The following is a 17,168-nucleotide window of genomic DNA, read 5'->3' as shown; positions in this document are numbered from 1 at the left end:
TCTATTGCCTTTATTATATTTCTTTTCTCGTTAATCCTATCTAGAACTCTCATATTTGATAATTTTTCTGTCCAACTAATCCCTTCCATTCTCCGCCAACACCACATTTCAAAGCTTTCCAATCTTTCTCTATCTCTTTGTGTCAGTGTCCACGTTTCGCAGGCGTATAAGGCAATGCTCCAGGTGTAGGATCTAATAAAATGTTTTTTAGGAATAGTAGAAATTTTTGATTTAAATATATGTTTTATATTGTTAAAAGCTTGTTTGGCTGTTGCGATTCGAGTAATGAGATCTTGACTACATCTTGATTTGTTATTAATGATACTCCCGAGATATTTAAAGTTATCGACTTGTTCCAAAATAGTTTCATTTAGTAGGTAAGTATTTATAATTCACAAACCATCACCGGCAAACGTTTGAAATGCTTGGCAGGCATAATTATAGATATATTCTATTATGCCTTGCAAAAGACATAGTCTTCAAATCCTACCTTTTGCAGTATGTATCTCAGAAACTTGCCGTTCGAGTGTAATATTACATAGGTATGTCATTTTATGAGCACCAAACCGACAAATCCTATCCAGGCCGAGGTATGTTATAAACGGCCCGATTCGAAGAATGAGATACGATAACGATAAGTTCTGGTTTAGACAAGTTTGTATCGTTTGTATGTCGTATAATTGACAGAAGCAGGGATTGGGATCACAGCGGAATCTAGTAATCAGATAAAAAGTAGGATTTAAAAAATACGCATACTAAACTGGAAATGCATTTTATTCCCATCTAAAAAATAAAAGCTTTCCGAAATCAGCAACTAATTAACACTGAGTAGATTAAAAGGTAAGGTATAGGCATAGATTTATTAATAAAAGTGATTTATATTTCCTATTTAGACATATTTGTAATCACAATTTAAAAGACAAATCATGAGAATGGTAATCATAAAATTTTAAACTTACTACTTAACTACTAATCTTACAATGACATTATGATAAAATTAATGACAAAAGTACTAGGAGTAGTAAGAGTAGGTAGTATTAATTTTAAGACAGATAACAATTTCTTTATTACAAACTAGTGCCCGAGCCGATCCGCCAAAGAACCTTGAGTTTCTTTATTACATAAGAGGGATAAGACTAAGATGAGAATATGAAAATGGTTACATTTTGCACGAGATAAACTATCATTAAGTTTAATACATACTTAACATTTTTTGTGGATTCCAAAGTGTAGGGCGATGCTAGGATGCAATAGGAATGTAAATGACAATGACACTTTAAATTTAATGGTAAATACTTTTATAGGGTATGCCGTGAGGTCCTTCCTGTTCTAATTCTTCTTCATGTTTTGGTTTTGGTACGTAAGGATTTTTACGGGGATCTGCATTTAATCTGAAAAAAAAAATTAAGAATTGAAAACAATGGTGCAAGTGTGCTTGATTTTAATGTAAAATGAGATATTTATTATATCTTCTTGGTTATCTGAGATGTTAAAATTGTGGGGTCCATATCTTAAACTGTATTAAAGCCATTGTATTAGAAATTAGCGTCGTTAATCTTTGACATTTGGTCGACTATTGAAATAGATGATCAGATGAACAGTTTTTATTAAGGCTTCAAATGAAAAAAAATAACGCTATAAAGCCCCAGGTTGTCATAGGTAGACATGTAGGTACCAAATAAGTTAGAACATTTGTGAAAACAGATTCTATTTATAAACCATATCTGCAAGTCTTATTCATATGAATCAAAAATGCTTATACACTCACTTGTAATGTGCTATCGCCTGGCCACAGTCGACGTTGTACCACCAGTCACAGGCGAACTTCTCCTGGTCGAACAAGGTACCGTTAGTGCAGAGGAAAGATGCTCCTTGGTGGCCTTCTCGCCCGTCGTGGCACACGTGGTAGGCCTGGGAAATTAGTTAATATTTTTATACGAGTATTTTACTTTTTGTTTACCTATATCTTTAATTTAAATAAAAATTGTTAGACAATAGCAACCTCTATCGATCAATCTGATTTTTAGACAAAAAATAACGGATTTGAGAATATTGAGTTAGTCATTTCGATTCCTTAAAGGTAATTAAGCCGAAATTAAAGAAATTCAACAAAAACACGGTGTATAATTTGTATTTTACGTAATATATATGAATATTCATAAAAATGTAAATGAAATCAGCAGATATTACACATACACTAAAATATTTTTCATTAGAATTACATATACATAAATATAATGATGATAGTACTCATATAATTATGAAAATATTATGGTATTTTCTAAATAATTTGTTATTCCATATTTTGTTTATCCGACTTAAATTTCAAGAAGAAGGAGGTTCTGTATTCGGTTGCGGCTAATATTTTTTTAAGTATATTCACCGATTATTTGACCGACATTGTAATATTTTTGGCTTGGCCTTTGCCCGTATACTTTGAACATATCAGTTGATACATATACTTACAAAAATAGGATAACATTTTACTTTTTTCATTTTGAAGACGGGTTTCGTTTTAAATAATTATATTATATTTGGCTATAATTGTACAATATAGACTACTGTCAATTATTTATTATAATTTAGTGAAAAGCCATAACATATTTTTATTTAAATATATCTTCCTACACTATATACATCAATTCATCACAATTTCTTGTTAGTTAAGTAAGCAAACAAAATTACAAGTACAACTAATTAAGGGGCAACAAGTCTGGGTCCAACCCTCGAATTTTCAATGTTGTTTTAAACCGTTAACTGTACCCGCAGGCTAGGCACTTGGTGGACCTTTTGTGTCTGGATTGTGTCCGAATGGATAATTAATCTGTGGCCTGGGGCCAGTTGCATAAGCCTATTGCAATACGATGCTTTGTTTCTATAAACAGGCCTGGAATTTTGAAGTGTGGTTCCAATTTAATATTGCGAATAACGCCTATAGCAAAAAAAATCTACCCAAACTGGTATGTAGGCACATGTACACAACTCCGAGCTCACTGTTTGTGCAAGTGAAATGTAATTTCTTATGAGATAGACAGATAATCATGTGAAACTCATGTTATATGTAGGTAATAAAGTAGGACACCAGGAATTAGATAGCGTCATCTGACTTACGTTCAGGCCTCGTATAGGTATGTAGTATGTTTACATATAGCTTTCCAGTATCAGTAAAGGCATCAGCTCATTCGATAGGTTAATAAGTATGGTGAGCTTGACGACAACTGTTAAGGATACTAGTTATACAAAAATGAATCTGGATATTATCAGAAACGCAACATGGTAATGTGGTGAGTAAGGGTACCAGAGTTTCTGCGGATTCACTTTGTTGATGATGACAATAACTACATTTTCCCCTTTCGGCATGTTTCACAATGTCCAAGAAAAATATAATAAATTTGGTAATTAATTAGCAAATAAATTAACTGCCAAATAAAACTCTTTTTTATCTACCAGTTAAGCTTATTTGAAGAATGTGCAACACCAGTGATGATTTTATTTGTCAGATAAGTGGCAAGTAGCTTATTCAGAGCTTTACTTGGACATTGTGACAGGCCCTTAATAGAATAAACGTTTTAATTAGCACGGTTTACGATGTTTCCACAGCTTAATATTTCAGCTTACGGCTATCCGCCAATGATCAGTGGGCTTTATTTTTGTTTTCTACAGCGATGTAAAAAATCTAACAGGTAATTAATTAATTACCTAATTAACAGGTAATTGATTCGAAATCTGTAAGTACAATATCATCAGTAGACTTGGTCATTGCGTTTATTTCGATATTTACCTGACATCCAGTCTCCACATTTGCATACATTCCAGGGTGGACTGGCACATGTGCACAAGAGAACCCAGTCTCAGGAACTTCATGGTAGATAGGGTAGTCCACGCCGGGGCTCCCCGGCACGTTGCGTAAGTCTTGTGGCTTTTCGTGTTCGCGAAGGGGCTTTCGATATACAGCTTGCTCATAACGGATAGGGTACTGCTCGTATCTCTAAAAACAAAATGCATTATTTTAAATTGTTAATTTGAGAATTGGTAGACATCGATACTTGAAAAAAAGTGAATATCAGGTGTTGATGACAAGAAAAATACATTTTTAAATAACTTTATCAGTTTTAACAACAGCAAAATTGCAAGGCCACTTTATGAATGCATTAATTAATAATGTGTCCACGAAATTTTGCCGCTCGCTCTATATACTCGTACATGTCAATACCAGACGTCAAAACTTAAATAATCGTATATTTTGTAGCAAAGGGAAGAAATTATTAATTGGATTGAACCACTCTGCAACACAGAGCAGACAATAGGTCCAAATTACTGTTATTAACTGTAATTAATTATAGAAGTACTCTATGTATAGGTATAGTAACTAGTTTAATGCATCAATGCTGGACTAAATTACTATAGAATTGACGATATCTTTGTAACTACCACCAGTTCGGCACTGACATAAACGCTGTCGAGAACGTAACTTACTTTCTATGCATCTTGCTCGTACTCGCATATAAGTGCGAGCGAGATGTATAGAAAGTAAATTATGTTCTCGATAACGTAAATGTCAGTTTTTACACTGTCAGTGACTCATGGTACGGGTACTGATAGACACACGTGATTACATTACAAATAAAACATATCTATGTGTGTATACTCAAGTCAAATGCTAAAAAGTCAGTACTTTAAAGTCACAGTATATACCTTGGTACACTGACACATCGTCTTTCGTTTTGTTTATTTATTAATTGGCGAATCATTAGATGTTTACATTTACCTTCATTGTTACAATATTATTAACACAGTAATAAACGAATCATGTACTCGAAACTTTAAATCATACATGGCATGGCATATGTATCAGTTAAAAAAAATTACGAAATAGCAACATTTAACCTGGTAAGATATAAATCACAAGGTGACATTGACTTACTTATATAATGGTTACGTATCACAATTAACTTTCTAGTTCATACGAACAGAACTAGTTCTGTAAGAGTCGTAATGAGGTTCATCTATAACAGCTTTATGCAACTTCGTATCGTAAATAATTTTGTTGTTCTATTGGTGAAGTTTTTTATTTATTCATTATTTTTTATTGAGCTTGGATTGAAGTGCTATGTTAATTTATAAAATAAAACATATTAGGTAGGTACCTATATACTCGTACTTTACAAATATTATTTAACAAATTAAAATGTCATCTGCAACAAGTCTTAAAATAGTATTTTATACAATCCTGATATAATAGAGAGATTTTCAGTCGAGTACCGTGTTTAGGCAACGAAAATTGCTGAGTTGCCTAAGTAAGGTACGAGATTGAAAAACTTTATTATGGCACTATTGTATACAATCCTTTTTCTCCGAGTCATCTAAAATAATACTTTTTTTTACTATAAAGCATAAATAATTAATGAATATTGGTAAGTATCTCAGTAGACGTAAACGCGCGATTCCCGCCCGCGCCCCGTGCCCCGCGTGCGTCTTTTCTATGGAAGCGTAGACAACAGCGTATCGAAATGAATCTTATGGTTGAGTGGGGAGCCCAAAAATTAAAAGTACGCAAATATCCATAAGTATATCCATATTATAAATTCTTAATTTAAGATTATAAATAAATAAGTTCGCAAATTAATTTGGTATACACTTTTATTAACTTACCACTCTTACAAGTGTCTACTTGGTACTAAACTACTGGCTGTTCAAAATATTACATTGTGCATTAAGGGCGATAAAGAAGAATTCTTACCGCCGCTTTCTTGTAACATTCTTGTAACGCCCGTGGTAGGTACACAATGTTTTTACTAAAACTACATTTTAAGCGAATTAATTCTTAAATACGGTGACATTTCAAACATTCGTCCATGCATCATTCAACCACGATTGAAAATTATGTAAAAATATTTTAAACGGCTATTAAATTAATCATATTTAGGGCCTGTTTCACAATGACCAACTGGTAGATAAAGCTTAACTGGTCTACCAGTTAAGCTTTATCTATAAAGTGCTAAGTTTTGCAAGAAGTTATATCTGTCAGTTAATTTATTTGTTAATTTGCTATCCAATACTTCACTTGGCCATTATGAAACAGGCTCTTTATATTTTTAAAAATACACAAAAAATATTAAAAAATATATGTAGGTAGTAAATAAGTAAATATGTAAATATTTGGGGACAATCTTACATAGATACCTCCTTGCGTAGAAATAAAGTAAATGATATAAAAAACCATTAAACCCACCCAACATAAATAATGAAATTTAAAAAAATCAATTGCACCCGTGGGCATAATATAGCTCATTCCATCTTTGTATACTAGTATAAAATAATAAATATTATGCATTATTTCCATTAAATTTGCAATTAAATACAAATTGCGAAATTGATCCCTCTAAATAACTAGTCCTACATCCAGACAATTGCAAAACAGACCTTTCGAAAAGCCCTGCGCGTGCCTCATGGCCGCCCGGCGTTGCGCAAACGGCTCACAACTCGTTTTGGAGTACTTTTCGATCAATATATCACAGAGGTAAAGTTTATTAAAAAAGTAGATCCTGAGATATTTAGTAAAATTCATAATACTTGCCGGAGGTTACTTTAGAACTATGGAACGAATGTTATTATTATTATTTAACTCTACTACATCAAATTGTATGAATAGTGAAATTAACAACATCATATCTTTATTCCATTTCTAATGATTTCAATAAAATCGGTGCTTACTTTTATTGTTTTGGTAAGAAATTAGTACTTATTAATTTAATTGTAATTTTTACGACCTGCACTGTCAGAAATAATCAATAGGAATGACAGTCATGAATAAAAATACATGTCACAGTTACCTACTTATTAAAGCGGATACTGACTTACCTTCTTTTTTAACGTCAGGTATGAAAAAACGTAAATTAATATCCAGCAACGTTTTAACGTTTAAACTTGCCCTGAGAACACAGAAAAACTTGATGGCGGGTAAGTATTTTATTACAAGCTAATAAACTTTTAATTTTCTTACTTATTACTTCAAACTTCAGAGTTTTAAACAATTAATGATTCCTGCCTTATTTGTTGATGTTTCTTTATTCGGAACTTTGAAATCCGGGCAAGAGGGCTTTAAAATGATGTTAAGGTTTCATCTAAAGGCAAAATACGTTGAGAGAAATATCAAATTGAATTAGAACTGATACTAAAGAAGTAGTATAACAACGGCCCTAGGGGAATGCCGTTTTTTTTAATATTTTATTATATAATTAGCAACATACTACTAACACACAAAATGGCACTAATAATCCAGTAACTTGTCGACTTTTGTAATGGGGTCCATTTGCGTGAAATCCCGAAAGTTCTGATTTTTTGCCGACTTGTTTATGATGTTGGCTCAACGAATAATCCAAGTTTGTGACCTCGAGCGCCGAACGCAAAATTTGTCAAAAAACTTTTCTTTTAGATTTGGGTGATTGTAACCCTATAATAGACTAGTTTTTGATATTACCTTCTCGGGGCGTTTTTAAAGTATACCAAATATTCTATAGTACGGGACTCTAAATTGTTTCTGTAGATATAAAAGAGTGGGGAAAGAATCGGTGAGAGAACCACTCTCACCAGGTCCAATCTATGCTATATTTCTTCCTGCTCTTACTTACTAGGGCACGTTATTTATTATTTTCATATTATTTAGGGACGAGGAACTCATTTTTGAAATATTCGATAAACCTATTCATACAAAAAACATATTTTGCAAATGAAAATTATGTATATTATGTATATATTATTTGTGACAATTTTGGCCTTTACAATCATAGTGTGGGAAATGTTGTGCAAATGCACAAGATAAAAATTTAACCCATATATTCCTTACTTTATAAATAAAGTATCACTTCAAAGCAGGCCGTCATACATTTTTTTTTAATATGTAGCAGTAAGTAGTGACAATTTCTGTACAAATTGAATTATGGCCAAAGTCAAAGATTAAAAATGTAAAAGGAACACTTTTTTTATAAGACTACGTCGGTAGCAAACAAGCGTACGGCCGTCTTGTGGTAAGCAGTTACCGAAGCCTATGGACGCCTACAACTCCAGATGTGTTACATGCCCGTTCCCGACCCTAATAACACCCCGCACCCTCGTTGAGCTCTTAAAAGTATAATGGCCGTCTGTCGGTTTTGGGTATTTGAACTTAAAAACATGCTACTTTAATCAATATTTTTGTTGAGTAATCTAGTTTCGTGACTAAAGTAGAAGGAATTACGCGTATTTCGTTTAAATTTTTCTATTGGTAACCCAAATGCTAAAGTAAAATTGAAAAATATAATTTAAGCAGTCTGATATGAACAGCCTCTGATAAATTCTAATAAAAGATGAACGAGCTGAGTTGCTGCAAGGTGCCTACCTCACTCTTGTATTTTTCACTTTTGTTTTACAAATCATGATCTTTACTTAAGAGCGTTGATAAGTCCAAATATAGGTATATAAAAAGTACTGCTAGAATCATGCTAGAATGCTCCAAGCATGTAGCAATAATATGCCAAAACGATCTTACTTTTAACAATATTTCGGCCCTAACCGCTGTAAAACCTCAACTGCTCATCCTAAGATGATAAAAAGCACCGCCAGAATGCGCCAAGAAACGTATAGCAATAAAATACCAAAACTGATACAGAAATGGCCATAAAAAAATATTTTGGCTACTTTTATATACTTAACTATTTCTATGTGAATAGAAGCCGGGACCTGTTTCCTATTAAACTACTGAGCTGATAACATTAGGACTTAAAAAAGTTGTAATTTTATCGTAGTGGTGTTTGTACGGAACAGGTGCCTGACCCTTGTCGATGTGTCGACAGTGGCGGCGGCGGCGCGGCGCGGCGCGGCGCGGCGACTAGCATAAGTTTACCTTCATGTGTAGCGACTTGCCTCCTGACACACGGACAAACATATTTTATGTATGACCAAAACTGACTGTTTGACCAAAACTTGTTTGGCAAACTGTGTATCAGATTTCAGCAATGACCGACAAAAACAAACTTAAAGCATTTCAAGCTTTGCAGTATCCTATTTTGTCTAGAAATTGGTGATATCTTATAATAGAATGAAACAAAGCTAATATTAAAAATTAAATTGTAGATTGTTTAGTGAAGTCAGGAGGTACCTATCTCGCGCGATGTGACGATTTGTATGACTAAAAGCGTTTTCTTTTGTTTCATCCACTGTGAATTGGATTGGCTCGGAGTTGCTTGCTGGATGAGGGCATAGGATCGCGGATAGGATGCACTCGGCGCGGATCTTTGGATTTTTGGATCGTAGCGAAGAATCGGATCTTTGGATTTTTTGGATCGTAGCGAAGGATCGGATCTTTGGATTTTTTTGGATCGTACCGAAGGATCGGATCTCGGAATTTTTGGATCGTTGCAAAGGATTTTTGGATCTCAGACTTGCTTAAAAACTTTCGGATCGTGCATCGGATCGGATTGGATTGGACCGGACCAGGATCACGGATCTTTGGGTATGATTTTGAAATTTTTGCAAATAATTATTTCTGTTGAGTGCACGCGGGACGCGCGGCGAGTCATGGACGCTGTATCATTTTACCTATATGTTAACTTACCTTGGTCTGCTCTACCAATCAAATAATTCAAAATCAACATTTAAAAGTTAATCCTACCAGCCTACATAAGGAAAGAAGTCAAATTTTCATATTAACATACTTTGCAACTCTTGTGGATAAAATGTGTGTGAACTTTTTCATTTAGTTTCGAGTGGTGAAAAACAACATTGTCAAAACCAAATACCGCAGACCACTCATCCTAAAAGACGTAGCAAAGTCGCGCCACCCCCTCTGCCACGCCTACGGTAGACTTACTCGATTTTTGAGTCACGCCTACATTGCTTACTTCAGTCTACGGACCGGGCTCGGTCTAGAAACATTGCTAGCTTGAAGAAGTTTTTGCTATGAAAAATGCATTATTTTTATGTTACATTGTGTAGCAAGAATACTAAAAACTCTGGTGTACAAAAAAAATGGCATTTCATTTCTGGATATTGATAAAAATTAAGCTTTAAATTAAACGAAGCAGCTCTCGAAACTTGTTGACGTCTTATAAGAAAGTTTCTTTCTATCGCGCTGCATCCGTATAGCCCTTTTCTTCTGTTGTCCATAGAATGTGTTTACTATTGATAAGGTAATTCAAATCGAATTAAAATTTTCGTTTGCGTATTGCGTAAAATATTAGTTACTTACATGAGAATTATACATTCGTAGTTGTTTACACCTATAATTGTCCCTTGAAATTAAATGACATTATCAATTCAGCACTAATTCATATGTTATCACGATGGTCAATAACCTATTTCATACAACAACATACGGTTGCAATTTAAGATCAATAATTTTAACTTACGACAGCCAACGTGGCAATGATAGTTCCGTTCAGCCAATAATTATTAAAGTTTTGTTTTGTAGTGAAATATTGTGTTTATATAATTTGTGTTAATAAAATGTAATATTTCATTTATATAATAACAAATAAATATTTACTATTTAATAATACAGGATGTTTCTTAAATGTGGGTTTGGTGGGATCTTGCGCTGCTATACGAAAATCATCATAGGAGGATATCAATCGCAATCTTCCCTAACTTGTTAACCAATTACGAGAACTTTTAAAGATTTTTGAAAATCATACAGGATGCGAGCTAAAACGTTTCAACCCAGTATCTCGAACGAAGGAGCTTTGATGCTTAAAAACAGTGAGTATAATTTGATTTTCGAGTTAGGCAAAGCTTTGAAGTGCGGAGTGGTCGGGTGAAGAGCCAGCTGTTTAGATGAATGGGTGAATTGAAGAATGGATGTATGGATGGCTGATACATATGTATTAAGAAAACGTATATTGTTAAAATGTGTGTTGTCACTTGTTAAAGAAAATTATAACTTAGATGAGTGACATCAAGTGATGGGGTTAACCGCACTTTTTTATGAATTGAATTATTTTCTTATTATTGATTTATTTGGAAACTTACGACGTACAAAGAAGGCTAATTTTAAAAACTGAGTTAATGTAACACCTATTAAGTATATAGTCATTAACATAGACACACAAGTCACCCTGTAGGTATAAAAAAAAATCATCGCGAATAAGGAATCAACATAACATCTAAAAGTCACCTACTCGGGTCTCTATTGTTTCCCATAAAGTTTAATAATCATTAGTCATGATGTATTGTTTGTCCGCATTTTCGTTAGCCATAATTTGGTTTTTCTCATGAACGCGTAACTTTTCAGGATTGCCATAAAACAAACCTAACCTAACCTATCTATAGGATAATCTAAGGAAATTCCTGAAAAATTAACGGTTTCAGAGTTATGACTAATGATAATATGACTATCATTTCATTATGACTTTCAATAATTATGCGAAAGAAATGGATCCGCACCTACTCGCATATAATTCCTCCAATGTCTTAGGTACTTACCATCTTCTTTGACAATATACTTGTTCAACGCGTCACATCACTAGGGGCCGGCAGACATTTTTGTCTGACGCCCACGTTTGAACGGATCAATCACGGCACAGGACTCTCTCACCGCGTCCCCCACAACCCTGGATTTTTGGCAGCATCGGTTTCATGAAATGAATGCTCGAAGCTACTTCTTTAGGTTATATTTTATGAACCAAATACATTGTAAGTATTAAGGTCTATATATACATTGTAAACAGTTTTGTAAAAAGGCTTTCAGACAAAACGTATAACTGAAGGGAAACTTTTTTTTTTTATACTACGTCGGTGGCAAACAAGCATACGGCTCGCCTGATGGTAAGCAGTATCCGTAGCCTATGTACGCCTGCAACTCCAGAGGAGTTACATGCGCGTTGCCGACCCTAACCCCCTCCCGCCCCTCGTTGAGCTCTGGCAACCTTACTCACCGGCAGGAACACAACACTATGAGTAGGGTCTAGTGTTATTTGGCTGCGATTTTCCCCAGTTGGGCTCTGCTCTAGATCTGGAATGACATCCGCTGTGCTGTGCCCTACCACACAGAGCGAGATGACATTCACAATGCCCATACCTCTCTTGTGGACGTAGTTTAAGGACGCACCCGGGTCCAAAACCTACAAATAATTTGTTCTACAGAAATATCATGACAGAGTTTAAAAATAATAAAGCAATATATAAAAGATCCAAACCATTTATCTATCATCATCTCTTCCGACATAAATATAAATAATCCATCCTCAAGATTCATACACTTTTAAAAAACACTTCCCCCCGTTAATGAAAACGACTTCCGAGATCAAACAGACACTCGCTCATAATTCAATGAAAGCCTGAAAAAACCTCGTTGGAGGTGAGAATTTGTAAAATTATCCCTGAATACCAATTCTGTAGCGACTCCAAGTTTGAAACAATTTCCACTTTGAACAGCTTGATCAAAGAAATGGAACTAAAAAACAGGCCTTCTGGTACGAAATTCAGAGTAAATTCAACCAACAGTAATTTGCCTTTGAGGGCTCTGGGAGGAGAGAAAATTGCAAAAGTTAGTGCGCCCTTATGGGAAGGGAGTTATTGCTACTAGATATTTAAAGGTCGCCTGCGCATAGGGGACATATTAATGATGGGTTATGTCGGTCTAGTTTTCTGATGCGACTACACACATACACAAACGTAGGTACGTAAATATTTAACAATCACCTAATTACTACCCTGGCTATATTGTCTGTCTCATATCCTTAAAATACGAGCTACTGCATTTTTATTTGATTCGGCCTATATGTAGACACATTTTTTATTCCACTTAAGAAGCCGTTATCGATTTTACTCGCCAAAATGACAAATTGATAGATTTAGTCGATGAAATTGCACACCTTTTGTTAACTATTAGAAATAACAAATACTGGTTTATATTGGCATGTCTTGTTATCTTTCATTTTAATAATTTTTTTTTTTTTAAACGGACTTACTTAATTAATAATGTTTTTTTCTGACGGATTTTAAAGCTCTTATTTGTAAAATTCGTAAAGTTTGGACATGCTAATTTTGTATTACACATATCTTGTACTTCAACTTTAATAAACTACATTTTTGTTATTATAAATTTGAAGTAGTTAAATAAAAGTTAGACGAAATCAATCTTCTTCAGAACAAGTGACAATTTCTCTGAAAACCGACTTATTTTGAACGTAATTTTGATAATCAAACAATCTACAACATTTGCTGAAACTGTTCTTATGCATCATTTTGTATAATTTACCACCACAATCTTTTGTATACTTTTTAAAAACTGTCCCTTCACGTCATATATTACCGGGACACACGCTTCCGACCTCATTATTAAAACCAATACTTGTTATTTAGATATTAGGTAACAAAAGATCTACAATTTCAACGACTAAATCTATAAATTTTACATTTTAGCTCTAAAATCGTTACCGGGCTAAAGGGTAAATAGATGCTTTGGCCCTGCATGATACGATTTATTTTCTAGCTGTTTCTCTAATAACATGTTTGTTACCTAGTTATCAACTATCTTCAGGTAATAGTTGCATGCCTAATTATTCGTAGGTAGAGTATTCTATGGCCTAAAATGTTATGACAGTATCTTTAGAAAAGCGAAACACGTGTCGAGATTTGTCGCATTGTTAGATTGAGGTTCAATCAAGACTATTTTCGCAAACGCAATTGGCAATACTGACAACATGCAAAAGATAAGCAATATTGTCCCTATTGTCACTAATCAATCAAAATGTAATATAGCGCGACAGGGCCAGCCAGAGTCCTACTAACCTACCAAATACCAACCTACTGAGAATTAAAAATATATGTAATAAATATATAGGTTGCCTTATTGCAATGGCCTTTTTGGGGTTAGTATTAAGTTATTAATTTTACTTTCTGTTGTGACTTCAAATACTTGGTGTATCCCGACCTTAATTGCCATAACTCTGATTTAAACGGCAATTACGAAAAGTTTACTGTTTGCGAATTATGAATCGCTTTAGTGAAAGTTTTTAAAATATTAGGGGACTCGTCCCTTTGTACAATAGTAAGTTTAAATTTGAAATTACCATTTAATATGTACTTATTGTATAATCGTTCGTCAGATTTTAATTATAATTTAATTCAGTGTTTTTCAAACATTACGTTAGTTCATTAGCCTCCACGTAATTAACATAGGGAGCAATTTATATGCAAGGAAAAGTAAACATACAGTTCGCAGAGTAAATTATCATTTTTCATGGACATAGTGGTTTTTCATGTAGAGGTGGTGGTCTTTAAACATAGTCGCCATGTCACAAGATATTTTTAAAGCAAGTCGATTAACTTTTAGCTCGTTGTAATCTTAGACTAACAAACATGTCATCCGTACCGTTCGGTCTAGCCAATATTTGTTTTCGTTAAACTGATTGGGCTGAGCGTTGCTATTTAAATTATATTATAAATGGATATAAAACACACTGTACATTTTCTCAAATATATCAAGATTCAGCAATTAAACAACTCATGAAAGTATTATTTGGTGAACTGGTTATTCATGGCATGGAATTCATTTCTGTGGTTGCCGTTACACGATTAATTAAATTTATAGCAGAGAAAATCGTATCAAAGATGCCTCTTTTTTAACAAACATTTTTATTGTACAGGCAAATGGGGTCGATTCAAGCCTTTAAATCTTCCATGTTGATTCTTCAATACTGTAGTTGTGATTTTTCGATTAGTGCTTGGTTTTCACTTATACGCATATGACCTTATAGAGTAAGCTAGCGCAAAAGCAAATTCAATACGCGCGAGGTATCGCGTTGAGCTGCGGGTTTCAGGAAGTTATTGTGTTATAGCGTAACGATCCGTCACCTTAAGTAAAAAAAAATATACAACTTTACTTGAGTACCTACATCTGCAAATTTTGTTTCTTATATTAAGTAATTGAGTTGGCATAAAGTTCGTTTATATCATTAGTAGTTACCTACTTATATAGTGAGTTGTATTTGATAATCTTCAAAAAACAATAGACTGACGTAAGTAAATTCAATTGCAATGAGGTTTTTGATAGGGATAGGGGTACGAGTAGTAGGGCAAACATTAGTGAACCAATATGTATTTAGGTACCCACCCAATATGTTACCTATTCCCAAAGTATAATATTTATGCAAATCTATACAAATAGATGTTTAGGTAGGTACTTGGTTAATAACCATAATCGAAAATATCTGTTCGACTACATATAAACGAAATAAATGCTTTTTATTATTTTTATTTTTTATATAATAATCTCAATATATTTAAAGAAAGCAGTAACACACCATAATGTATTTTACTATAAATTTATTAGAATCAGAAAAGCAGAACGAGTACTTATATTTTTTCACTACACCAGCTCGTACAGGTTCACTTTATATTTCAAAAAACTATTGAGAAATTTGCCTTCATCCACAAGAGTAGCAAAGTAGTTAGATACAAATTTAGAGTTGCGTCCTGATGCTGGCTGGTAGAAGATACTTTTAAGTGATTATTTTGAATGATAAATATCTTATAGATTTTTAATGTTCAACAGTTAGTATTTTCCTCGTGTCGTTGTGATGAAGAACTTTGTAATTCACTCGGTGGCAAAGTTTGTTTAACCACCATCGTGCCTTCAAACCTTCGCAACGCTCAAGATTCCACTTATCGAACCACTCGGAACACCCGAGATTCAATTTTGGAACCTTTCACTTGATCGGGTATCAATATTATTACAAGAGTTTAAGCAACACCTTTTTCCCCTTATAAAACAAATATGAACAATTTCAGGTTTCTTATATGTACCTGCAAATATGCAGCGTCCGACACGAGCCCACAGAGCAGCGCGCCGGTCAGCGCCCGCAGAACCGCCTTGCCCATTTCCCCGCACATTCTGCCTAAGAGTAAGTCCTAAACACTTGTTTGCACAACGGCCGCAGAGAGACTGGTTGACGCGCGCGCCTGTAGCGACCGGCAAATTTGTGGTAGGAGTATTTGGGGGGTAACGTTTAATAAAAAAAACATGACAAACATCAAGACACGCCCTGGAGCGGCATTTTTTTTAGAGATTTATATAATAGATATATAAAAACCGATTGATGCCTGCCATGGTCTTTTGTGGACTCTTAACGATACCTCCTATTTGTATCAGTTTGTGCGTCTTCTTTAAACACGATTTATTCAATATTTTTAAGCTTTAGACCTTTCCTTTTTTTATTTTAACCATATGGTTCAATGTTACCTCGAAAATATAACTCATTGATAGGTGATAGACTAGTAAGTAGAAACGGCTACTGTTAGATGAATACAATAAGTGGCCCAGGCACGTGCCAACATATTTTGATTCTAACTAAGCGCTCCATGATATCTATATAGGTATTGTAATATTTATTATACATGAACTATTAATAAGCCTCTTTATTGTCATAATGAATGACTTATCTAAATAAATTATTAAGTAACAAGCATTACATATTTATTAAGATTTACATACTGAATTACTGATTATAAAACTGTAATCTAATCCTGATTAATTAATTACAATTTTAGTTCCATGTCGAAATGAAGTTCCATTATCTATAGTTATTATATTTTCATATTCAATTATTCTACGAATACAATAATATTCAGACTCGTATTTTAAACAAATAAATAAATATATTATAGGACATTTTTACACAAATTGTATTAGTCGCACGGCTCTCATAATTGACTAGGCTCAAAAAGGCTTGTGTTAAACAAATAAATGCCCTTACCAGGATTTGAACCCGCGACCATAGGCTTCATAGGTACGGTCACTACCCACTACTCCAGACAGGTCGTCAAACATTAGAAATTTGTAGAAATATTATTATAATAAATTATTAAAATGTTTTATATTCATTATCAACACCTCAATGGGTAATTGCCTCTCTAAATATGCATTAACAAATATTTATGATTAATTTGTATATTTTTACTCAGCAAAATAAACATGTTTTAAGCATTTCTTTACCTTTTCTGAGTTAAAGTATCTTATTACATCAAAAGTGCGTGTAACCTATTTGCCAACTCGATATCCCCCTATAATTTCATCGTAATGCCATCAACCTCGTGAGGTCAGTCGATGAGGCGGTGCGGCCGGGGGCTTCATTATCCACTCTTGCGCAAGTTACCGGCGCGGAGTTGGCTAACATCCCGACAGTAGACGA

The 17,168-nt window shown here is 34.0% G+C and overlaps 1 protein-coding gene across 1 annotated transcript; it reads right to left on the bottom strand.

Annotated features, from left to right (window-relative positions):
• Window positions 1-756: 756 nt before the first annotated feature.
• LOC133517114 (uncharacterized) lies at window positions 757-16,184 on the bottom strand. Its single transcript, XM_061850275.1, has 4 exons — window positions 15,784-16,184; window positions 3,782-3,988; window positions 1,769-1,911; window positions 757-1,391 (listed from the first exon to the last, which is right to left on the bottom strand). The coding sequence occupies exons 1-4, from the start codon at window positions 15,868-15,870 to the stop codon at window positions 1,283-1,285; spliced, it is 546 nt and encodes a 181-aa protein (XP_061706259.1). The 5' UTR covers window positions 15,871-16,184; the 3' UTR covers window positions 757-1,282.
• Between the last annotated feature and the right edge of the window lie 984 nt (window positions 16,185-17,168).

The sequence above is a fragment of the Cydia pomonella genome, chromosome 4 (assembly GCF_033807575.1).
Source record: "Cydia pomonella isolate Wapato2018A chromosome 4, ilCydPomo1, whole genome shotgun sequence".
Classification (NCBI taxonomy): domain Eukaryota; kingdom Metazoa; phylum Arthropoda; class Insecta; order Lepidoptera; family Tortricidae; genus Cydia; species Cydia pomonella.
The sequence above is the reverse complement of the archived record's forward strand: the minus strand, read 5'-3'. Positions and strand labels throughout refer to the sequence as shown.